Genomic DNA, 25,743 nt, shown 5'->3' with positions numbered 1-25,743 from the left:
GACCTGTAGTTCTATTAATCTGAAGCAACTTAGTAGTATGTTACTTTATCAAGGAAGGAATCAAGAGTTATTTAACCAGTAAATGAACCTTGCCAAGTGGAGAACAATTTGTTATTCTTATTAATTTTTAGAATAATTTGGTGTAGTATTTCTGTACCCATTTAATAGAAAGAAGGAAATTATATTCTCTGGTAGCAGTAACGAAAATGATAGGATGGCTGGGCATAGTGGTGCGGGCCTGTAATCCCAGCAGCTCAGCAGCCTCAGTCAAGAGGATCACGAGTTCAAAACCAGTCTCAGCAAAAGGGAGGTGCTAAGCAACTCAGAGAGACCCTGTCTCTAAATAAAATACAAAAATAGGGCTGGGGATGTGGCTCAGTGGTCAAGTGCCCCTGAGTTCAATCCCTGGTACTACCCCCACCCCCCCAAAAAAGATAGGATGTATTCTATAATGACAAGAACTTACTAAACTATAAATTTTTAGTATAAGAAAATACTACTCAAGTCAAAATTTAAGATACTTCTTCACGTAACTCTATATCACTTATATTCCCACAGGGGAAGAAAATCCTACGTTCACATATGATCACCTTCTCCTTTGATAGTACTTTCTGTCTCCCTACCTACAGGGATGATTTTCCTGTTGTTTAGCTTGGCATATTGTGGGCACTAGTGCAAGTATTAACTCTTCTCAATTTGTAATGAATGATACATAACTACTGGCCTTTTACTCAGATCAGAAGACTAAAGGCAATTTGGTCTAAGGAAAGACATGAAGGATTGAGAAGGAGGTGGCTCAACTTTTTGTTTCAGTTTTATCATTAATCAAAAATAAAAGTATGAATGAGTGGTACAAATGAACTTGTCAGAGTTGCTGTGTGGTCCAAACAGCATAACAAGTGCAAATGCATCAAAAAGTTCAAATTTTTAAATTACTGTAAGGAATTGTAAATTAGATTAAGAAATGTATTGAGTATTTAAATAATGTACTACAGTTCTAATGACTGTTTCAAAGATGCATTAAGGTGCAACTGGGGGAAAAAAAGAAAATAAATAGTTATAGAGTCTGGAAGTTATCTGTTAGAGTGGCTTGATATCAAAGGTATATGATCAAGGAAAGACATGATCAGATTTTGAGAGCCAACCTTGGAAGAATTTCCCTTTTATAGCCTCTTCCTTACAAGCAAGAACTACACCTTCCAACTTCCTTCTTCTCAATTATAGGGATAATTTCAAATAACAAAAAAAGCTAAAGAAATTATACTCAACTGAGAGCCATAAAAGATACCTTTTCACTTTGATAGTGAAAAACTCTTAGAAACATGGTTAGAGGAGAGAGATATTAATGGTTCTAGAAATGCCAATAGAGATCAAATTCAAGAAGCAATGTTTTCTATAGATTAGTTATAATCAGCTGGATTTTTCATTTTATATTTAAAATTAAGAGTTTTTCCTGTTCTATTTAGTATATGTCATTTCCCCGCCCCCATGTAATTTTAGTACATAACTCTCCTTAAATCACTTGCCCTTGGTGAAATCAAAGTGGGAATGGCCTTCTGAGGAGTGTGCTCAAATCAAATGATCCCTTTTCCCCTTTATGGTTATATATGCTCAGTGGTCACTTTCCTTATCTGTAGTCTTTCAATTAGCAAACTGATTCCTTACCTTGTACTAGGAATTGTCCTGGCATTGGGGAAAACAAGTAAATGGGATCCCTGTTCCTGCCCTTAATTCCATCTGCACTCAACAGGGAAATAGACAACAGAGACAGACTACAAACAAGTAAACAAGTCCTATAATTCCGCACTGGGATGAGTGCTGTAAAGGTTGCTCTGACAGCAAAGTTAGGAGTTACAAGCTACTCTGAATAGTGTGGTCAGGGAGATTCACTGAAGCAGATTTAGGTGGAGACCTGAGAGAAAAGGAACCAGTTAGATTCACATGCTGTATGTCTGTCAGTGGGGAGAGACGGGAAGGGCATTCCAGGCATAGAGGCCAGAAAGTGCATCCTGGAGTGGAAAAGTTCATTTACAAGAGCAAGCTGGAGCTTAAGAAGCAAGTGACATAAAACAAAGCAGTAAACATGGAAAAGGACCACAATATATAGGGCCTTGTAGGCCACGATAAGGAGTCCAGACTTTAAATATGCAATGGGAAGCCCAAGAGGTTGTTTCACACAGGTCAATTACAATATCCGTATTTCTTGTTTAAAGATCGAGCTGGTCAAACGAATTGTGCGAGAAAGATTTTAAATGCAGAGAACCATAAGTCACATGCAATAATATGCACTTTTCCGGGCCTCTATGCAAAGCGACTGGCTGGAGTCAGAAGCCATTTTCCTTCCCGCTGCGATGTGCCTAGGCGGTGATTTTTAAGCGCACCAGATGCGTCAGTCTGCCCACGAATTTCCCTCATCCCTGCCGGCGCCCTGCACACGACTGGTGCCCTGAAACTGTCGGAAAGTGCAATCAATCAATGAATGGCCGGTCGAGGCCGCACAGAGGGCGCTGCCGACGTAGGACCAGGCCCCGCTGGCGATAAAAAGAAACGAAGTGCCGCGCGGGAGGCCGCGAGAGGCGTCCAGCGAGGAAAGTGGAGGCAGGTTCCAACACCGTCCAGGCGAGGTGTGGAGGGGGCCGGGGATCGCGCGCGGGGAGCAGAAGCGGCTCTGCTCGGGCCCGACGCAGGGAGCCAGCGGAGGCGGAACCGAGGGGCTGAAGAAGGATGTGGGCCCAGCCACTCACCGCTGCCGTGGCCAGGCTGTGCATGTTGGGAGCAGCCGCCGCTCTCCTTCCTTCGCCGGACGCGCCCGACCCGCGTCCCAGCTTCAGTGCCTTCGCCGCCGAAGAAGATGAACCGCCATCGGCCTCCACTCGCTCCGCCCCCTTCGTGGCTCTCTGACCTCTCACCCTTGACCCCACCCACACAACCTCTTCCCGCCTCCTAGCCTTCGGCCTAGTTAACAGTCCCGGAGTACGTCCTTTGTCATTTGAAAATTCAGGACCGAAAAGACTTCTGTGACCTATTAGTTCCCGCACTCCCCGGCATCAAGCAGGTATCCCCAGTGGAGCGCGAACTCTGACCCGCCTCCAAAGGCCAGGGAAGGGCGGGAAAAGACCAGCAGGCTTAGGAGGACAAGCGTTGCGCATGCCCAACAGGGTTGACTAGGAGGCAAACGACGGGAGGTCGAAGTAGGGAGTGGGGGTGAAAAGTGCGCATGCGTACCACAGTCACGGCAGGGGCGGGGCTGCCTGGGTTAGGCGTCGCTCGATTCTGGGGCGGGGCGAAGGCGTAAGCGGGGCGGAGTTTGCAGCCGTCGCGCACGCGCCTGGTCTGGTCGCGTCGAGTGTGCGTGCTTGCGTGTGTGTTTGCGTGTGGTCACAGTTCCCGCCATCAGCCGCTCTCGCTGTCTAGGGGGAGTGAGCCGCATAGCTTTTTTGGGCTCAGTGTCCCTTCCTTCGGTACCCCTGGCTCCTCCCCCTCTACGCGAACTCTGTGCTTCCGGCAGGCCTGTTCCGGGGCTTCGGACCCTCAGGCACAGGTAAGGCGGCCCAGAGCAGCTTCTCAATTGAGCCGTTTTCTCTACCCCCCTCCCCCGTGCGGTCCGCCCACTCAGCGTTCACTCTCCTAGAGTTCGCCCCGCTGCTGCTCAGCTGGCCCACAGCCCCTGTACACTATCTGGGTTTCACAGGTACTCATCTGGGTGTTCCCTCTCCACTTTCTCCTTTGACCTGTTCTGTACTGTCACTCGCTCCTTCCTCTTCTTGAACCTGGCCCCTTTACTCTGGGGCTGTTGTCCGCGGCTTGCCCCCTAACTAGGCCTGCTGTCTGTTTTGATGACTTCGTTGCCCCACATTCATCAGGTCTTGGACATGATACTTGATCTCTGTCTTGACCGTTCTTCATCATCTTAATCATTTCCATTAAAAGGCATGGAGTGTATTTTTGTCGTGCATTTGATTGCATCCCATATCTAGCTATCACATCAAGCTGTCAGGTTTACCTATTTTAAGTCATGGCCAAGAAAGGAAATGATAATTGGTTGCAAAATGCCGTGTTTTGGAGTGGTGTCCTATAGTAGTTTTGTGGTATTGCTCTCCAAATTTCAGCTCTGTGTAAATGCCTCTTATGGGTGCCTTTATGGGTGCCTGTGCCTGAAAAGTCTTTAATTAGAAGGGCTATCAAAGAGGGGATATGTCAAGTAGGCATTGTATATCGTGGGTTACAGATCAGGGAATAGTCTAGGCTTGAATGTATAGATATAGTCTGTGTATGAATATTAATATATATGTATGTCTCTGCCATATCGCTAGTTTTGGAGCTATGTACGTGGATGAAATGGCCTAAAGAGATTGTAGTGCTAGAAGAGAAAGGGACTTAGGATGGAGCATTTAGATATTCTTGATGGCTAATAACTGGATAGAGGGGATGAATCTTGAAAGAAATCAAAGAAGTCATGCATAGTGTTGCATTCTGCTGAAAGGTAAAATTGAAGGAGGACTGAAAGCCCCAGTGACATAAAAGTAATTAGTAATCTTAAGGATGTTTGGGTTTAGTCTTAAGTTCTCTTTTGCTCTTCCATTCTTCCCTCAGTGTTAAACTCCACCAATATACTAGTGTGTTATGAAGTTTTATTTCCAGTCTATCCTATTTTCAACTCCATATCCAAATAGCCAACTGTCTGGACATCTCCACTTAACTTTTTTCTTAGAAATTATAAATTGTAACTTGTCTAAAACCAAAGTGTTAAATTAATCATTCTCTTCACACCCAGATTTCTTCTCCTCCAATGTCCCATTAAGTTGCATATGCATTTCTTCACTTACACAACTAGAAAATGAGTTATTCCTCCAGTGCGCGCGTACCTTCTCCAAATTCTGTCCTACTTCCAGTATATATCTTGAATCAATTTTTGTACATCTCACTATCATTTTTTAATTCAAGCTACAGTTCTTTCCACCTGGGCTTGATATTTTTCTGATTTCCAGCTTTCTCATCTATAAAATGGGAATAATAAGAGTTTATACCTTATTTGATTAAATAAAATAATCGTGATGAGCACATGTCACACAGAGTAAGCATTAATTGTTAATTGTAATTTTTATAAGCTGAACAATTTCAATACTTTCCTGTCTGGTTGCCCAATTTTTTTTTCCATTCTTGTTTCTTCCACTCTTTTTTTTTTTTAATATTATTTTAGATGTTGATAGACCTTTATTTTATTCATTTTTTTAATATGTGGTGCTGAGAATTGAACACAGTTCCTCACATGCTAGGCAAGTGCTTCACCACTGTGCCACAACTCCAGCCCCTCCACTCTCCTTTCTAAATCCAAACAAACCACATTACTTCTCCACTCAACAATAATATGTCATTTCTTTTTTTGAAATCCTTCAGTGTATTTTCTGTTACTAAGTGTTTATTACATTTAGAATAAGATTTCAAAATCCTTCCGATCTGCATCTGCACAACTTGGTTCTTGTTTGCTTCATCTTACACCAACCTCCTTTCTCTCACCTCTACTATCCTAGTATGCCAAATTATTTTCCAATTCAGGGCCTTTGTGTATACCACCCCCAGTCAACTCATTCTTCAATTTTTCAGCTTGAGTGATAGTTCCTTAGAGAACAAAAACAGAGGGGAAAAAAAATCTTGATTTTTTTTTTTTTTTCCCTCTCCTTAACCCTCAGGTCTTAAATCATATTTCATCATGCCCTGTATTTTATTTTATATCATTTTCCAGAACTTGTAATTATAGATTTACTTGTATGTTTATTAGAAGCCTCTCCCCTACTGGGATATAAGGGTGATTATTTCATTTTTATTTCTCAAGAATTTGTTAAATGAATAAGTACACTGGAACTTGCTATAAAAACCATCATGTCTACTTTCTGACAGGGCCTTGGTAGGTTCAGTGATAGATATATGATGGTCTTAAGAATCTGAGGCACCTGTTTGCTTAGCACAAATCTCTTGTGTTCAAATGTATGTTATGACCTCTGTTTTTCTGATTTTGAATAATTTATCAATAGTATTTAATGTCAGGAAGTTAAAAAAATTGTCTATTTTGGAAGTCCCAACATAATGATATTCTTATCTCATGAGAAACGCTTTTTTCCATTCTGCAGGCAAATTAAAGGATGCATCAAAAAAGGGGGGGTTCAGCTTTGAAAACTTTTTTTCCAACCCCCTCCCCCTCCACACACACACACTGGTACTAACTAGGAATTAAACCCAGGGGTGCTATACCATTGACCAACATCTCTGTCCCTTTTAATTTTTATTTTGAAACAGGGTCTCACTAAGTTGCCCATGCTGGCCTTGAACTGTAATCCTCTTGCCTCAGCCTCCCAAGTAGCTGGGATTACAGGCATGTACCATCATGCCTGGCATCCATAATTTACCCATTCGTGTCTCATAAAACTATTCAGATTTTAGACTGCTTGAATTGCAGATAACTTTCTTTAGACAAACTTCCTTCTTTACTCTCGACTTTAACACCAATTTTATCTCTATTGCACATTGGTTTTATGAACTTTTAATTAGGAAAGAATGCCCTTGGATATCAGAATAGTGGTTTATATATTTTAACAGGTTAAACTATGAGACTGTTGAAGATGAGGTTTTTTTTTTTTTTTTTTTTTTTTGCGGTGCTGGGGATTGAACCCAGGGCTTTATACTTGTGAGGCAAGCACTCTACCAACTGAGCTATATCCCCAGCCCAAGATGAGGTTTTTATAAGTAAGAAAAATCCATGTTTAAATCAATTCTTGGTGGATGAGAAATGAAATATTAAAATAATTTTTTGTGGGTAGAATTTGCGTTGAAAAATAAGGAATAAAAAATTGAAAGTGTGCAGATGTCAGTCAGGCAGTTGGATTTATTTTCTAAGTATTGACAAGCTAGGGAAAAAGTTTGAAATGAAATTAGTGCAATCAGTTGCAAGTATTTAGCACTTACTAAAAGTTATTTTGTTAGAGTACAAAAGTCCCATGTCTATGTATCATTTCCCCCACCCCTCCTTGCCGTCTTTAGAGAGAAAGTTAAGGAGACGGGTACATATTTTAAAAAATAAAAGAATTTTTTCAGAAAAGATATTGTAGTATAAAGGATTCATTGGCAGAAAAGTCCTGAGAGAATGGGGACTGTAAAATAATTGCAGTTCACTGATGAGGATGAACTGTGGAAGTGGTTAAAACTGTGGGTTCTGGCTGGAGATACACAGCTTTGTTTCTTATTGGTTCTGTATGCGTAAATTACTTAATCTCTCTAAGCCAGTTTCCTCATCTGTAAAGTAGATACAGTAATGATTCTTGTCCTTTAGTGTTATTGTGAAAATTAATTGAAGGAATGCATGTGTGGCACTTAGCACTGTGCTTAGTAAATGTTGCATAATGCATATTTGGTGCATTGATGGCAAAATGATGAGTTTTTGAAATAAGGGTAATAATTATGAAATTGGGATAGTAACTGAAAAGATTGGGTTTTGAGTAGATGAGAATGAGATTAAACCTGATGTTAAGATTTCTTGCCTGTATGATGGTGGAAGGAGAAAAGTAGGAACCTTTCAGTGAGGCCATGGACTGCATCATTTTCACCTACCGTTGTGTAGTTAACTCAGAGGGTGATTTTTTACTAAATGGTCAGATGATTTTAAGTTGATATTGTAGCATTTAATTAGGCAGTGAAAGATGTTTGGATAGAATTTCAGGGCAAGTTCAGTTTTTAAAAAAAAGGCCTAAAATTGAGAAACAGGTGTTTTGTTTTTTAAACTTTTGAAAACTAAGTGAAAAGGCCAAATTTACTCACCTTTGGAAATTTGTGTCAACACGACATAAAAGTGGTGTTTTAAGTCTTAAGATGTCATTATTTAACAGTGTTTATAAAGACAACAAAGGCTATACTTTTTCACTGACTTCTTAGTTTCAAAATGTAGCAGGAATAAATAAATCAGAACACAAAGTTGATCAAGGTGCAGGCCCCTCCTGTAGTCCCTTATTTTCCACAGCAAATACATTTCTAAAATTGTTGGTCGTGCATGCCTGTATGTGTTGTGCATCCTTTTAAATATTTTCAGTAAGTGATTTGTGGTTTTTTGAATCATTGAGGGGTTAACTGTTGCATAAATGATCAATTTTTTCTTTCTTAAGTTTTAATTTTTTATATTGAATCATTTTAAAAAGGCACACTTATATTTTCTTTAGCTGAGTTGATGGCTCCTGGAGAACTGGCATAGCTGCAGAATATGAGTAGTTTCCCAAGAAGAGTGCATTGCCTTTGGCACAAGGATCAGAATAAAGGTGAATTGTTATTACATAGGGTTTTTCAGTAAAAGTCACTGAAAAGTAAGTTGTGTTTTTGTTTTTGATGTTTCCAAGAGTATGCATATTGGCAAGAATTGACAGTTTTCTGTGTTTATTTTGAAGTAATAGTTTTATATTTTAGTATGCTTTCTTTACCACAGAATACACTCAATAATAAGGATGTTTTCAAAACAGTACCTTAAATGTAGCATTTAAATAAATAAACGGGGTATAGAAGCATTTTTGCAATATTATTGATTGATCTTTTCATGGCATGCTGCAACTTGGACAATAGTTTAGAGAAAGGGGACACTCTTTGAACATACTTAGACAATAATTCATTTTAATTATCCTTTCTTTTTCTAATATTGCTTTAATAAGAGAATTAGCATTATAAAGTTCAAGGAAACTTTATCTTAGGTTCATAGAAAGTTTAACTGTTACTATATCATGCTTCATACTGAAAGAGAAACTTAGTTCTTTTCTTGTGGCCAAGTAGGGAAAGTCCTGATAATGTGATGAATGTACAAAAGTAGTTATTGTTAATTCATTTAGGGCAAAAGCAGGTAGCAGACTAAATTGAGGCATTAAGAAAAAGTTTTATTATATTGGTTCTGTTAATTTTGTGTCTTGCATCTCTAAGGTTTTTTTCCTTAGAAGGAGGAAAGGTTCCTAGCAGAAATGGTTAAGAAAATGTTCAGTGTCTAGATGAGTGCACTGATGCATGCCTATAATCCCAGCAAGCTCAGGCAGTAGGATCCCAAATTTGAGGCCAGCCTCAGCAACTTACCAAGACCCTGTCTCAAAAAAAAAAAAAAAAAAAAAAAAAAAAAAAAAGAGCGGGAGGGGCTGGGGATGTAGCCTAGTGGTAAATTGCCCCTGAGTTCAATCCCCTGCACCAAGAGAAAAGAAAGAAAACGTTTAGTATCTAAAGTAAAATTTTATGCACTTAATCAAAACTCTGCATCAAAATGTTTGAGAGGAATGAACAAGTAGCTAAAAACAGAAGTAACCAATAACATTTTTATTTCTTATTTATTTTAGTGAACTTTGAACTCTTCATCTAAATTTCATTAAATAATGTCATTTTTAATAAGAGAAAATTAAGATAATGGGTTTTTGTATTCTCATTTATTTTGACATCCTGACCAATGAATAATGAGACATAGGGAAAGCTGAGGGAATTTGACAAAAGATATTACTCTTTATTTCTTTTGTATTTGCAGATGGATGGCATGCCTTTATTTTGTTTCATTTTTTGTGGTGTTAAGAATCGAACCCAGTGCCTCACATTTGCTTGGCAAGTGCTCCACCACTGAGCTACAGCCCCAGCCCAAGATATAACTCTTAATATGGAGTTTCATCATTGAACAGTGACTAACACTAATCCCAGTTTGGGAAAGCTTACTAGTTTTTTAAGTATTGTTTCCTGTAGCTGCGTATTAATTCACATCAATAAATGATCAGTCTTCCATTGAATTATTAATAAGGTATAAGGACAGCTTTGCTCTTAGTGGGGAAGTTTAGATGCGCATAGAAAAGGCTTAGATAGTAGTCTTCAAGAGAAGATGAGTTATACACAATATAGCGCATAGCAATACTCTTATAAATATAATCCTACATTGGGCATATAAGAGAAATTTATGATTCCACTATCTGCTGTTGTATATTTTAATAGCAAATTGAATAAAATTAGTGTTATTTTGTTCATTATTCTTGAACAATGAGTTTCTGTCTCCTGTGCATCAGCCACTGTCTTAGTGGGTACGGAGAGATTAAAGAAAATCTTCCTTGTCTTCAAACTTCAGAGTCTAGATAGAGAGACAAAGAAATAAACAGTTTATAATACAATATGATAACTACTCTGCTAGAGGTAAGTAAGCAGAACACAACAGGAAGACAGAAGGATTTAAACAGTCTCATTATGCATATGGGGAGAGAACAAATGAAAGGAGTTAGGAAAGCTTTCTTAGAGAGTTGAGCCTTGATTTTAGAGCCAAGAAAAGAAATTTAAAGAGGGCTGAGGATGGGAAAAGAATAAAAAATTTTCTAGGCATCACCACAGTGTGTACAGAGGTATAATGGAATGAGAACATTTGGCTTTGGGGGAAAATTGCAAGTAGTTCGAATGACTGGTTTTGGGGAAGCTTATTGATATTGGGAGTAGAGAGGTAATCAGGGTCTAAATCTTGGGACCTTTACATCATGTTAATGAGTTCAGATTTATTGTTTCTGGCATGGAAGCTACAGTAGAAGAATAATCACATATTCTTTGCAGTGTGAGAAGCAGAGTGCAAATGATTTCAAGGACATAATCTAACAATGAAGCCACAAATAATTCAAAAAAAATTCTAAATATACATTGCTTGTTCAGAATCCTTCAGAGTTACTAGTTTGAGTAAAACATGTTAATAGTCTGTGTACAGTTATGAACTCTATTACTTTAATGAATTAATATATCCAGCCAATTATACTGATATCTAAATCTGCCTGTAGTAGGCACTTAGAAAACTTTGATGAGCTGGGTGATTTATGACAGAGAACTTAAAATGCATAACACTTTTTAACTCTTCAAAGTTTTTTCACACCTTTTAGCCCCAGTTTTTTGCTGAACAGTAACTCGGGGCCCCTATGCTGTGCCCTACCTACAGGTGGATTTTGTTTGAGCCTTAGCTTTCAAATTAAGTTTGAATTCATTACTCACAATTTAAAACAGGCAGTTTTATATAAAAGTTGAGTCTTTATTTTCTTGAAAAATAAGGTGATAGTACAGTACTTAAGTTCACTATTGCTATATGCTAATAATTGGCTGAATTGGATTATTCATAGTTTACTTAAGTCATTTCTGTTGCTTGGCTGTCCCCGACAGGCAGTTGAGTGGGTGACTTTCATTAATACCTTATTTATGGAGGTCTTTGGAGAAAGAGGTATTATAGACAAGAATAAATTCAGATAGTGAACACTTACTCCATTAATATTAATATTGCTGTCAGCTGAGTGCCTAATATATGCTACTTCATTCTGAAATGTTACAGCATTTGCTAGTCCTGTTTTGTAAATAGAGAAGTATGTTATAAGTTAGTAATTGACAGAGCCGACTCCTGATTTCTAGACCTTGTATTTTTCTTTGTGTAATTCCTTTTCTAGATTTCCTGGATGAGCTATATAGGCAGAGACATTGTTTAAAGATTTTTAATTTATTAGATTATGAGCAAGAATCTATTTTAGGGGCAGCGTGTTTTTAGGGGTTTGAAAATGGTATAAATTTGACAGCAATTTTAGATGGTTGCATATTTATGTTTTTAATACACATAACACTCTCTGCTATTACTGTAATTTTGTTTACTTGCTGACTTTTGGCAAAGCTGGAAGGATCTTAGACATCCCAACATTGCTGTGAGTCATTTTTAAGTATTAAAATTTCATTCAGGAAATATATTTGTCAAAGGTAAAATTGCTAAAGATTCCCTCTAGGAATGGTAATGTTTAATATGAATGGTAGGTGGCTCTAAGTAAGAGAGCAGTTTTTGTTCTTCCTAAAGATTAGATGATTTTTTCAAACAATGTAATTCTCAAAGTTGGACTAATTTGATGATTCTTAACATTTTTTATTCATTTAATGTCTTTTGTTCATGAAGATAATGCTTAGACTACTGACTGAATAATTTGATGTTTTAGAAGAAACTTTCTAAGAAATGTAGTCAGGTGACTGAAAACAATTTTTTGAACTTGTATTTGAAATTTAAGACCCATTAGCATTCATAAAAGAAGAAAAGAATTCAATACTTTAGTAGTGGTGAAGGCAATCACACTGAGAAAGGCATCACTCTTGTTCCTAATTGGCATGTCATTACTGGCAACAACTGGTTATGAATTGTGCAAAATGTAGAATTTAGGGACTAATAGGCATAGGTATTGGACTCTTCGGCAAAGAAGGAAACATGTACAGAAAAAATTAAATGTAGTTAGATGCTGTCATTGAATGTTAGTGCCTGCTTTTTTTCTTTGTTACCTGTGTTCTACAGTTGATCAGGGCCTTGGAGATTGCTTCATAAAAGTGGATTATTGAAATGGAAAAATATGAGATGCATTAAGTATTCTCTTTTAAACTCTAATTTTAAAAAGCCTTGTAACTTGCTATTTTATTTTCCTTCCTTAGAACCTGTCAGGTGAAGGTGTATTTTTGCTTTTTAATTTGGCTAGAAGCAATTTATTTTTAAAGAAAATATGTCTACTCTGAAGATACATGGTCCTATCAGAATTCGAAGTATGCAGACTGGAATTACCAAGTGGAAAGAAGGATCCTTTGAAATTGTGGAAAAAGAGAATAAAGTCAGCCTAGTAGTTCACTACAATACTGGAGGAATTCCAAGGATATTTCAGGTATTAACCAAATTTTATTTTGTAATGGTTCTTGAATCAGGTCCTTCAGTAAATTGCTATTCTAAGACATAGTAAGCATCACAATAGTTCCTCATGCTTCTCATTTCCAAGACACTAATACTTTTGTGTACATAACTTATATTCAGCACCAGCATTGGCTATGTATAAGAGAGCAGGAAGTGAAAAGAAAACTAGTGTGCAGGAAGGATTTGGATCCTGTATATTTGAGTTATTTTAAAAACCATATTAGGTCAATCTTTGTTATTCCTTTTTTCTTTTTCTTTTTTTAGTTGTTGGACCTTTATTTTATTCATTTATTTGTATGCAGTGCTGAGAATCGAACCTTAGTGTCTCACACATGAGGCATGTGCTGTACCACTGAGCCACAACCCCACCCGTCCTTTTGTCTTTTAACGTAGATGACGAATTCATCATTATTTAATATTAGCTTTTAAGAGGATTTATTAGTGTCTTTTAAAAGCCAATGTCTGTTTCCTAAATAATTCTGCCAAAAGTCATGGTATGTGGTCTACTTAAGGATGATTGTTCAAGGTTGTTTATATAACTTCATTCTTGTAAGGTTTCGAAGGAGCCTCTTTATCACTACAAAAAAATGGTTAATTTTGTTTTTACTTCTGTACTGCTTCTCTTATGCAGCTATGAGTTACTCATCTTGATATGAGTTTAGTTTAAGAACATAATGTCTGCTGGATGTGGTACACATCTGTAATCCTGGCTAATCGTGAGGCTGAGGCAAAAGGATCTCGAGTTTAAGGCCAGCCTAGACATTTTAGTGAGACTGTCTCAGAATGAAAAATAAAAAGGGCTGAGACAGTAGCTCAGTGATAGAACACCCCTGGGTTCAATCCCCTGCACTACAAAAACAAAACAAAACATAATGTCTCATATTTTTCTGCACTTAAAAATCCCATGTTGGTTAATTAGGTTATACAAAAGTATAATATTTGTTCTAAACTAAAATACTCTGTTGAAGAACAGTATACAACTATGCTAGAGAGCCTGACCTGAAATAAAATTTCCCATTTGTCTTTATTTTTGAACTATCAAAATAAATTATTTGTGATTTTGTTTATCAAATAAGTTGGAGGTGGTGACTGATAATAGAAACAATAGTAGCTTATCATGTATACATCTCTACTAATTGCCTATCTCAACAAACGAAAGTTGTTTTGAAATAGAATCACTTTTTTCAGTTCTCAGCCCAGGTTGGCATTGAGTATTCAGATAGTTAAGCAAACAGATCGTTAGGAGTGTGATGATTATATTTGCATTTCCAGCCTCATCTCAGTTCTGAATCAATTTATATTCAACATTCATTTGTTAACCATCTACAAGTTATAGATGGTTAACTGTAACTTAGCACAGAATCCCCTCAGTTAAGAGTAACCAAATGCATTTTCAGGTATAAAAATAATTCAGTGATAATGAGCTAACAGTAGAATTGAGTAGTTTGTATTCTGGGAATTTAGAGGATATGTAGGAGTTTGCCAAACATAGTGGAGGTAAGGCAAAAGTAATTATATGGACAAACACACACAGGTGTGAGTCAACATTCAGGGAAATGAGAAGTTATTTTAAAGTAAGTGGGCAGTGGGGAGAGTGGCAGAAGTAGAGGCTAAAGAGCTAGATAGGAACCAGATTTTGCTGATTCTTGTTTATCCTAAGGGGGTCTCAAGTTCTAAGGAGCCAAACATTTCAAACTCATATCCTTTGGGGATAGGCAAGATACTGAGAAATTAAGGACATGTAACAGGTTTCCATGGGAGGTTAGGAATGAAAAGTCCTAAAGAAAGGAAAAAAATAGTGAAAGAAACAAGAGGAGGAAAGGACAGTCAAGAAGACTCAGCTCATTAGATTTGGGAGGTGAGGGTGATAGTCTGGGAGATTCCCTATTTCTGAGAGAATGGCAGTCCCTTTCATGCCTTCTGTGATGGGATTAGGGGGAAAAATTGGGGTGTGAGGATTGAGAGCGATGAATTGTTTGAGATTTCAGACATTCAGAAAGTAAACAAGCTGGAGTTCTAACAGAGGTCTGGACTTAGGATAAAGAGTTGGGTAGCTCTTACCATATTGGAAGTTACTGAAATTGTGGGGTTACATGGGATTTTCAGTTGTTGAAGTGACCAATTGCAGAATTAGTCTCTTGTTATTGAGTAGACTTGCCTACTTAATTTTTAAAATAATGGTAAATGGACTGACATAATGTCTTTATGTTACCTATTTTTATATTTTACTAGAGAAAATTGATAAAATAGTTTTTCATTTTAATCTAAAAATTGACATATTCCTTCCTAATTAAAATTAATGAAATATGTCATTTTTTCTTTATGCTGTTTAAAGGAAATGTCTTAAGCAAAAGGCAGCTTTAGAAGCCTTTGTATATTCTGCCAAGGGAGACTATTAAGAGGATACGGCTGACAGGGATTATTTAGATAATAAAGACACTCTTAAGATTTATTAGTTTAGTCTTGTAAAAGTTTCATTCAAGACAAAATGAAAAGTGGTGTTTTACTATACACTTCCAAAGGCTAAAAGAATCCAAGATGAATTATTAAACTAGTTCTGGAAAGTGATAACTGTAAGCTAAGAAAGTTCTAGGATGCCTCGTGATCTTTGGTTGAAATGAAAGTCAAGAGAATCTGCTTAGAGAGTTAAAAAATATTAATATTGGTGAACGTTTATTTCTGATGTGTTTTTGAGAGTGAGGATTGTAGCCTGGATTAATATTCTTTTATATTGCAGCTACCTAAATGATTTACCAAATAATCTTACAAGCTGTTTGTTTTAAGAAAAAAACTAATCCAATTTGGTTTTCTATACTGGTGATAGTATAAACTGTAAATGCTTCAAAAACTGTTAACTCACTAGTTAGCTCGATTGCTTTCTTTTTTTCTTTTCTTTCTTTCTTTTTTTTTTTTTTTTTGGTGGCCCTGGAAATTGAACCCAGGGCCTTGTGTATGCAAAGTAAGCAGTCTACCAACTGAACTGTATCCCCAATCCCTAGGATTGCTTTCTAAAGTGAAGTTTAGAAGTATATGTTTGTGTCTTCTAAAAGTTTAATTTTTGATTTAAATGTATCAAGAAATGGGAACTCTTTGGTTAAAAACAAATTGAATCAGTATGGAGAAGAGTGAGAAATATACCTTGGAAAGTATAAAGTTTAGTATCCATTACATAACTTATTGCACTTAATTTACATTTTTGATGATAAGATAATATTTCCTTTGTTTTTATCAGCTAAGTCATAACATTAAAAATGTGGTTCTTCGACCCAGTGGAGCAAAACAAAGCCGCCTAATGTTAACTCTACAAGATAATAGCTTCTTATCTATTGACAAAGTACCAAGTAAGGATGCAGAGGAAATGAGGTTATTTCTAGATGCAGTTCATCAAAACAGACTTCATGCAGGTAAGCACTAATCACCCCAGGGTCTGACATAAGCAGTTTTAAAAGAATATGATGAATACTGGGTACAGAAATACTCAACAAAATATTGGAAAACTGAATTTAGTAGCACATTAAAGGAATTAATTGTATACCATAACCAAGAAGGATTTTTTCCTAGAATGCAAGGTTAGTTCAAATATGAAAGTCATTCTGTATGTCACATTAACAGAACAAAGGACCAAAACTGTTAGATCATCTCAATTAGTACACAAAAAGTGTTTGACAAAACTTAACATCCATTCATGATAAAAACACTCAACAGACTAGGAGTAGAAGGAAACAACTTCAGTGATAAAGGCCATTTGTCAAAACCCCATAGCTATCAGACTCAATAGTGAAAAACCAGAAACTTTTCCCCTAAGATCAATAACAAGGCAAAGCCTTAGTGTGGTGTTGCTCACCTATAATCCTAGCTACTAAGGAGTCTGAGGCAGGAGGATTGCAAGTTTGAGACCAGTGTGGGCAACTACTTTATCAAGACCCTGTCTCAAAATGAAAAAAGTAAAAAGGGTTGGAGATACAGCCTGGTGGTAGAGCACCCCTGAATTTAATCCCAGTACTTCAAAAAAGAAAAACAAGGCAAGGATGCCTGCTCTTGCCATTTCCATTCAGTATAGCATTGGAAGTCTTAGAGCAATTACTTAATAAATAGAATCCAAATTGGAAAGGAGGAAATAAATTTATCTCTGTTTGCAGATGACTCCATCTTATACATAGAAAACCCTATAGATTCTATGAAAATATGTAACTAGGAAAGGAAGAGGATTTAAATTATAATTGGGAAAAGTTACCTTGTTGCATAAATCTTATAGACATGCCTATCTGTATGAATCTTTTTTTTTTTTTTTCTATATGAATCTTATTCCTAGGTTTTATTCTTCCTATGAAAACTGAGTTCTATAGAAAATCACATAATGTTCTCAGGTTCTCATGTATTTACAGGCATCTTTTTAGGAATGATTTTTTGCTTAAAATGAATTTTCCACTATTAATGTTATTCTTGGGCTCCATCATGAATACTTTTCTAATATTTTATAGTTGACAAACTTTTGCTAGTTTTTTCTTTTTCTTTTTTTTAAAAGAGTTTTGTAGCTATTTTTTTTTTTTTTTTCTCCTTTGAGCGGCCGGGGATTTGAACCGCGGTCCTTGCGCATGCTAGGCGAGTGCTCTCCAAAAGGAGCTATCTCTTCAGCTCCTAGTTTTTTCAATTTAAATGTAACATTAAAAACATTAGAAGGATTTGGGTGTAGCTCAGTAGAGCACATGTTTAGCATGTACACTAGATTGAATTTCTGCCACCAGAAAAAAGCCCAGCAAAACTCATAAGCATTAGAAAATTAAAATGTAGTGGTGTTACTTTTTATATTTAGTTGATAATGTCATTTGGCACACCATTCTTTTTTTTTTGTTGTTGTTGTTCTTGTCAGTGGACCTTTATTTTATTTTATTTATTTGTTTATATGAGGTGCTGAGAATTGACCCAGTGCCTCACACATACTAAGCAAGCCCTCTACTGCTGAGCTGTAGCACCAGCCCGGCACACCATTTTTATAAAATAAAAACATTTTATGATTGTGCACCATTTAGTACTTATTCATGCCACCAAATCTGAGCCAAGTTAATATACTAAACAGGTGGATTTTATTTATTTTTGGTGCTGGGGATCAAACCCAGGGCCTCACATAAGCTAAGCAAGTGCTCTGTGTATCCCCCAGCCCCTAAACAGTTGAATGTAGAATCAAGAAATTGAGTACAGTACTATTTAAAATTCTTGGACTGGATGCAATGGTGTAGGCCTATAATCCCAGCATCTCAGGAGGCTGAGGCATAGGGTCTCAAGTTCAAAGCCAGCCTCAGCAACTTGGAAAGGCACTAATCAACTTGGTGAGATCCTGTCTTGAAATAAAAAATAAGGGTATCTCTGGGTTTAATCCCTGGTACCCAAATAAATAAACAGTAAAATTCTTCAAATATATCAGGAACTATGTCTACATTTTTGTTTTTCCATGATATTGACTAAATTGCTGTCATAAGAATTGATGTAAGAAAAGCATGTCTTTAAATGCATTGTAGTGGAAAACACAGCAGACTAGGTACCTAAGCTTAAGTAGCATGGCATGATAGAAGACTGTGCTTTGGACCTAAACAGATTTGGGTTCAATCCTATCTCTTATTATTTCCTTTGCGGTTTTAGGCAAGTCACTTAACCTAGTTTCAGTTTCCTCATCTCTAAAGTGAAAGTTATATTATCTTAGTTTGAGGGCATTTTAAAGAATGAGTGCTCATTAATGTAAAGCATGACTCTGTAAAGCAAGTCATAACTGTTATTAGAAGAACTGGCTGTAGGCTTGATACTCATTCTTTGATCTTGTGCAAGTCATTTTAATCTTTTAGATTTAGTTGCCTTAGCTGCCCAAAGGGTATATTATGTACTTTGCAGGAACTAGAGTAAGATAATGAACATAAAAATGCCTTTTTTTTTTTTTTTTTTTCCTGGTACTGGGATTGAACCCAGGGGTGCTTAACCACTAAGCAATATCCCCAGCCCTTTTTTGTATTTTATTTAGAGTCAGGGTCTCCCTGAATTGCTAAATGCCTTGCTAAGTTGCTGAGGTTGGCTTTGAACTTGTGATCCTCCTGCCTCAGCCTTCTGAGTCACTGGGATTACAGGAATATGCCACCGTGCCTGGCTATAAAAATACTTTAAAAAATATAAAGCATTTAATATATAAGTGTAGCATTCAGATCACTGGGAAAAAATACTAACATTCCATAAACTGTGTTGTCTATAAACAAAGCAAGTAGCTAATCATTTAAGAAGATGCTAAAATTAAATCTTTTTTTCACTCCTTTCATCTAAATAGATTGATTGATTGAAAATTTGAATGCAAAAAACTAAAATGATGAAAGTATTATTAAAAGGTGGAGTTAGGGCTGGGATTGTGACTCAGTGGTAGAGTGCTCACCTAGCATGTGTGAGGCACTGGATTTGATCCTCAGCACCACATAAAAATAAATAAATAAAATGAAGGTATTATGTCCATCTACAATTAAAAAAAAAAAAAGTGGAGTTAACCAGACATGATGGTACATGCCTATAATCCCAGTAGTCTTGAGGCAGGAGAAACTCGGGTTCAAAATCAGCCTTGGCAACTTACCAAGACTCTGACTCAAAAAAAGTCTGGAGATGTAACTTAGTGGTAGAGTACCCCAGGTTCAATCCCTAGGACTGCCCCTCAACGGACACACACAATCCAAGGCTAGCCCCAGCAATTTAAGAAGACCCTATACTGCAATGAAAAAGGTGATGGGGGAACTGAATTCCAATATAATCTATGGATGGAAAAGACATTCCTGAGTACTACATAAAAACAAATGGGATCTGGGGATGTAGCTCAGTAGTAGAATGCTTGCCTAATATGCATGAGGCCCTGGGTTGGATCCCCAGCATCACACATGAACACACACAAAAACAAAAAACCCTGGACTGTATACACAATTAGACAATACAATTAGACAATGTCTGTGTCAACAGAAAGAAAAAAAAAAAAAGACCAAAGAAGAAAATATTTCCAGAGTGATATATTAATACCATTAATATACAAAGACCTATTTTTCAAATTAGTAAGAAAAAGACAACCAGTAGAGAAATGGGAAAAAACTACAAAAGTATTCAGGAAGAAAAATAGATGACCCTTAAACATGAAATAATTTTCAGCTTCAGTATTGAATCAAATTTTTACTGTCACATTGGCATCAGTGTGAGGGAGAAAGCAGGATGATGTTCATGTATTTGATAGGCGTTTAGGTATATTTTTTGGAAGACTGGTAATATCAGTTTGGTTTTAAATTGTCCAGTAACATAGCAAATCTTACTCTAAGGAGTTTGTTCTACAAAAATTGTTCTATTAGTAGAAGTAATGTGGAAGAATGTTAAGTATTGTTTGTAGTTTTGAAAAAATATTTCAAAATGATCATCAATGGGAGATTCACAAACTAAAAATAAAAAATATTTTTGAAATGCTTACAAATTCATATTTATCTAGAACCTTGAATGTTCTTTAAACTAGCATAAATTTATTTGGAATAGAAACATTTATTGTTTGATACACTTTTTAAAAAATTTTAATTGAATTTATTTTTAACTGATAAATACATTAAAATTGTACATATTTGTGGAATTCCATGTGATGTTTCAATTAATGTATATTTTATAACTGATAAACTTGTAGAAAGTGCTTTAGAGTATATGTTATTGGAGGTGTATGTGTCATTATTTCTGACATGTTTCCTTGGCATCTGGAGTCAATGTTCATGCTCTAGATGAACACTGACTAACTTTCAGACTGTTAATTACCAAATATCATGTAGGAAAATTTGTAGCATTTTCTTTTTCTTTGTTTTTCCTTAAGGTATTGGGGATTGAACCCAAGGCCTCATGCGTTCTAGACAGGCACTTTACCACTAAGTTATATCCCCAGCCTCTTTTTATTTTTAAGATGGAGTCTCACCAAGTGTAGTGGTGTACACCTGTAATCTCAGCAACTTGAGAGGCTGAGGCAGGAGGATCGAGAGTTCAAAGCAAGCCTCAGCAATTTAGTGAGGCCCTAAGCAACTCAGCAAGACCTTGTCTTTAAATAAAATATAAGAAGGACAGGGGATGTGGCTCAGTTGTTAAGCTTCCTTGGGTTCATTTCCTGGTACCAAAAAAAAAAAAAAATGAGATCCTTGTTTCTCTTAGCCTCTTGAGTACCTGGGATCATAGGCATGTGCCACTGCATATAGCTAGCATTTTATTTTTGGTTTGTAAAATTTATTCTACTATATGTTCTTACATTTTTGTGTTACATTCTTTTTTTTATTTTTTTTTTTTAATTTAACAGTACTGGAGATTAAACCCAGATATCCAGGGATGCTCTACCACAGAGCTACATTCCCAGCCCAGCCCTTTAAAAAAAAAAATTTTTTTTTTTTTTTTTTTTTTTCAGTTTGAAATAGAGTCTTACTAAGTTCCTCAGGCTGCTGTCCTTCTGCCCGAGCTTCCCAAGTAGCTGGGATTATAGGTGTGTGCCACTGTGCCTGGTTTAGCTCACAATTTTAATTACTGTATATCTCAGATGTATTTTTTATCAGAAAGAATTGGTTTTATTTTTTCATTGTTTCTTCCATTTATTCAATATTATATAATAATAATAATAATGATACATTTTTTTTAATTAAACCGTTTTGGTTTTTGTTCACCAGCCATGAAACCTTCTCAGGGCTCTGGTAGTTTTGGAGCCATTCTGGGAAGCAGGACCTCACAGAAGGAAACCAACAGGCAGCTTTCTTATTCAGATAATCAGGTATGTTCATTTGAATCTTTCTCACTTTTTAAAAAAATGATAGTTGTAGACAGACATACTAGGAGGTTGGAGGAAGTGGAATTTAGACTGTAATGTCTAGTATTTCTGGCATTGTCACAGGATATTTTCCACAGAGCTTTTCATCATTTTGGACGTCTTGATTTCTTCTATTTTTGTGAAAAATCTAAGGTTTAAGTATAGTTTTTAAAAGCATGACTTTTGGGGGCTAGGTTTGTAGCTCAGTGATAAAGTTCTCACTTAGCATGTGTGAGGCGTGGGGTTCAGTCCTCAGCACCACATAAAAATACATAAGTAAAACAATGGTATTGTGTTCATCTGCAACTAAAAAAATAAAAAACAAAGCATGACTTTGGAATTAGGTATGGGATCAAGACTTGATGTGCCAGTTATTCGTTAGGGGTCATTGGGAAGTTTCTTAGGTATCCTGAACTTCAGCACCTATCTGTAAAGTTGAAACAACAATAATATTTCAAGAATTGATGTGAGATAATGTATGTAAAATTGTTCAGTTCATTTTATACTGTACCACATTACTGATGGCCTTAGAAATGTTTGCTACTATTTTAATGATGCACTTTGGGTATGTTCTTTATTATGGACTTTGCTTTTATAGTATATGAAATCATTTTATTTTGTTGAGATCTTCTGTTTGCTTTTTTAATAGTTTTTCTTTCATACATATTATTCTGCCAGCTGTGAGACGTGCCAATTAATCATCTTAATGCAGCTTAGCAGTCCTTATGTCTCTTTTAATTTGTTTTGCAAAGGTAAGCCAGGCATAAAGTCAGAAAAACTTTAAATCTCTTTTATAAGTTAATTTATGAGTTCTGTTGGCTTGGCAGAAACGATTACTTAGTCCATTTTCTGGACTAAGCAATAAGTAAGATTTTATCTTTTGTTATGATCATCATAGGTGAGCTTCTGGGGGGACATTTAAAACATTTTTTTAAATTTGTTTTAAGTAGTTATACAGACAGTAGAATGGACTTTGATACATCATATGTAATGGTGTGCAATTTCTCATTCTGGTTATACATGGTGTCTAATCCCACTGGTTGTATAGTTACATATGTACACAGGGTAATAATGTCTGATTCATTCTACTATTCTGCCTATCCCCATACTCTCCCCTCCCTTCAGTTCCCTCTACCTAATCTAAAGTAACTCTATTCTTCCTTAACCCTGAATGGGGACATTTTTATTGAGATATAATTTGTCATGCAGTAAATTGTACATAAAGTATAATTTGATTTTTTTTTTAAATGTTTTGACTTAGGTATTAAACCTTAAAATCATTGTCACACAGTGAACATAACTATAATCCCAATAAGTTTTCCTCATCCCCCTTTGTAATCCTCACTCCTCCCCCCTCTCTGGTCCCTGTGTGGAAACAACCACTGATTCTGTTACTATAGCTAGGGTTGTATTTTCTATAATTTTATGTAGGTGTAATCAGTTTGTATTTTGGGAGAACTCTTGGAGGGAGAGTCTGGTTTCTTCCACTGAGCATAATTATTTTGTGATTCATACATTTTTAAGTAGGGATTTAAATTTTTTAATATTGTTTAAATGTGTGTGTTAATGTACATAGCAGATACAAATATTTTGGTTGTATTTTTATGTATGTATAAAAGAATTTGATGTAAAATATTTCTTTGAGGTCATGATGAAATTTTGAAAAAGATGCAAGGGTAAACAAGTTATGCTACCATATGTGTGAGGAAAAAAATGAAGTATTGATTCTATTTGCCTGGAGAAACTAGGGAAGAAATAGGGTGTGAGAATAGCAAGTGGAAGAACTAGTTATGTGGGGATGAGGTGATAGTGAGACTTTTCAGTCTGTGCCTTTTTAGTATTACTTTGAGTTAGGATTTCTTTTTTTCCTGCCATGCTGGGGATCAAACCCAGGACCTAGTGCATGCTATGCAAATGCTTTATCACTGAGCTATACCCCTAGCCCTGAATTTTGAAAATTTATCACCCGTTTGAAAATTAACTTAATTTTTCAAGAAGTTTAGTTCCTATCCTAAGATTGTAATTCTATAAGAAGAACACAATTGAACATGTCTTCCATAGAGAAATGCATAACTATTAATGTAGAGGCATAAAATTTAAATGGCAGAAGGTTCACCTAAAGCACTATTTCCCAGCTAATGTGTTTACATTGCTGTATTCTCTCTGAATGTCCTTGATTTGTCTAGAGTAGAGGGTAGATTCTTTGATTCATCTCTGTCAGTGGACTCCTTCTCATCTTCCTTTGCATCATTATATATATATTCATTTTATTCCTCCAAACTCAAACCCTCTCAAAAGCACATGGAAGTATGTTGAGTGCACATGATTTGGTGTTTAAGTTATGTCAACCAAATGTCACTGTTGCTTTTTCTTTTTCTTTTTCTTTTTTTTTTTAGTGGTGCTAGGGATCAAACCCAAGGCCTCATGCATGTTAAACTTGTGCTCTCCCACTGAACTACAGCCCTAGCTTTGTCACTCCCATCTTTACTTATCATAATCATGATTTTGTATTTTTCTCCAAAGATCAATATTCATAAAATAGAAAAGATCAGTATTCATGCTGATCACTAGAACTATGTCTTTGTATTTTTTTTTTTTTTTTTTTTTTTAAATACTTCAGGGCTGGGGATATAGCTCAGTTGGTAGAGTGCTTTCCTCATGTGCACAAGACCCTGGCTGGGTTCAGTCCCCAGCACCACAAAACAAAGAAACAAAAATAAATTAATACTTCAGAGTAGGGTTCTTGCCTTCTTCAGGTGTGCTGTGGAATTTTTAAGTTCACAAGAATATTATAGGAAAACAAGTATCAAGCTCAGCTTCTCACACTTGACTATGCATTAGAATCACCTGGAATGCTTTTAAAAGTATTTATTTTTAGGGGCTGGAGGTGTAGCTGAATGGTAGAGCACTTTTCTAGCGTATGCAAGGGCCTGGGTTTGATCCCCAGCAGCAAAGTATGTGTGTGTGTATTTATATACTGGTGAATGAATTTCACCCCAGACCAATTAGACTAGACTCTGTAGAGATGAGTCTGCAGTTTTATTTTTTTTAAAGCTCCCATTGAGAATCATAGGTCTTAAAAGTATTGCAATTAATTTGAAAATTTAACTAGCTCAAACTTTGTTCATACAGGCTTCTTCAAAAAGAGGAAGTTTGGAAGCTAAAGATGATGTTCCATTTCGGAAAGTTCTTGGTAATCCTGGTAGAGGATCGATTAAGACTGTAGCAGGAAATGGAATAACTCGGGCAATTCCTTCTTTAACGTCAACATCAACACCTCTTAGATCAGGATTATTAGAAAACCGGTATGAAAGATTTTCCTAACTTAGTCACTTGATTACCTCTTTATAAATATCTTTTAGGCCTTTTAGAAATTTGAGAAAAAAAAAAAAAAAGAAAAAAAAGTGTGATCTACATTTTTGTGGATAATTACAAGTATTTGTCTTATGTAGTTTATGTCAGTGAAATATATTTAGCATGCAGATATACAGTATATTCATTTAAATATGGTCACATTTCCTGTCCTTGAATATATTAGTTTATAATTTTTACTGGTATGAAATAGTACCTTTTAAAAAATGTTTTTTCTTTGTTCTCTGTAGCACTGAAAAGAGGAAAAGAATGTTATCTGGATCAGAGCTGAATGAAGATTACCCTAAGGAAAATGATTCATCATCGTAAGTTGCTTAAGAATCATTTTAGGGGCTGGGGAGATAGCTCAGTTGGTAGAGTGCTTGCCTTGTAAGCACAAGGCCCTCGGTTCGATCCCCAGCACCCCAAAAAAAAAAAAAAAAAAGAATCATTTTAGTACTAGATAAGTGTCTTTTTTTTCTTTTTTTTTGGTATCAGGGAGCGAACTCAGGGCACTTAACCACTGAACCACATCCCTAGCCCTTTTTTGTATTTTATTTAGAGACAGGGTCTCACTGAGTTGCTTAGGGACTTGCCCAGTTTCTGAGTCTGGTGCTGGCTTTGAATTTATGATCCTCCTGCTTCAGCCTCCCGAGCTGCTGGCATTACAGGTGTGTACCACCATGCCCTGCTCAGATGAATGTTTCTTAAAACCACTGGGGAATATTAGAGGAATGTTCAACTTGTGGGAATTTCAAAGGTTGAGGAGCAGAATTTAAAGTGTTTTGGTAACAGTAGATTGTAGGTTCAATAGAGAGGGAATTCATCCATTCCTCTTGCCTTTGTTTCATTCCAC

The 25,743-nt window shown here is 36.3% G+C and overlaps 2 protein-coding genes across 9 annotated transcripts in view; one reads left to right on the top strand and one right to left on the bottom strand.

Annotated features, from left to right (window-relative positions):
• CNOT9 (CCR4-NOT transcription complex subunit 9) overlaps window positions 1-2,905 on the bottom strand; it is a 42,392-nt gene extending 39,487 nt beyond the window's left edge. For all 4 annotated transcript variants that reach the window (XM_079135203.1, XM_079135202.1, XM_079135205.1 and 1 more), the window contains exon 1: window positions 2,745-2,905. In XM_079135203.1, coding sequence (XP_078991329.1) covers window positions 2,745-2,768 — 24 coding nt within the window. In that variant the 5' untranslated portion in view covers window positions 2,769-2,905. The remainder of the gene's footprint in view (window positions 1-2,744) is intronic.
• A 9-nt stretch (window positions 2,906-2,914) lies between these two features.
• The window catches only part of USP37 (ubiquitin specific peptidase 37), an 88,192-nt gene continuing 65,363 nt past the window's right edge, over window positions 2,915-25,743 (top strand). Inside the window, exons 1-7 of one of the 5 annotated variants that reach the window (XM_079135188.1) lie at window positions 2,936-3,055; window positions 8,205-8,300; window positions 12,463-12,686; window positions 15,945-16,116; window positions 21,400-21,500; window positions 24,669-24,841; window positions 25,139-25,213. In XM_079135188.1, the coding sequence (XP_078991314.1) occupies window positions 12,531-12,686; window positions 15,945-16,116; window positions 21,400-21,500; window positions 24,669-24,841; window positions 25,139-25,213 (677 nt within the window). In that variant the 5' untranslated portion in view covers window positions 2,936-3,055; window positions 8,205-8,300; window positions 12,463-12,530. Of the gene's footprint in view, window positions 3,056-3,321; window positions 3,542-8,204; window positions 8,346-12,462; window positions 12,687-15,944; window positions 16,117-21,399; window positions 21,501-24,668; window positions 24,842-25,138; window positions 25,214-25,743 lie in introns of those variants that run through there. The other 4 variants (XM_079135186.1, XM_079135187.1, XM_079135189.1 and 1 more) reach the window with 4 other exon arrangements.

The sequence above is a fragment of the Sciurus vulgaris genome (genome assembly GCF_902686455.1).
Source record: "Sciurus vulgaris genome assembly, chromosome: 3".
Taxonomy (NCBI): Eukaryota; Metazoa; Chordata; class Mammalia; order Rodentia; family Sciuridae; genus Sciurus; species Sciurus vulgaris.
Note: the sequence above shows the minus strand (reverse complement) of the source record. Positions and strands in the feature narration are given on the sequence as shown.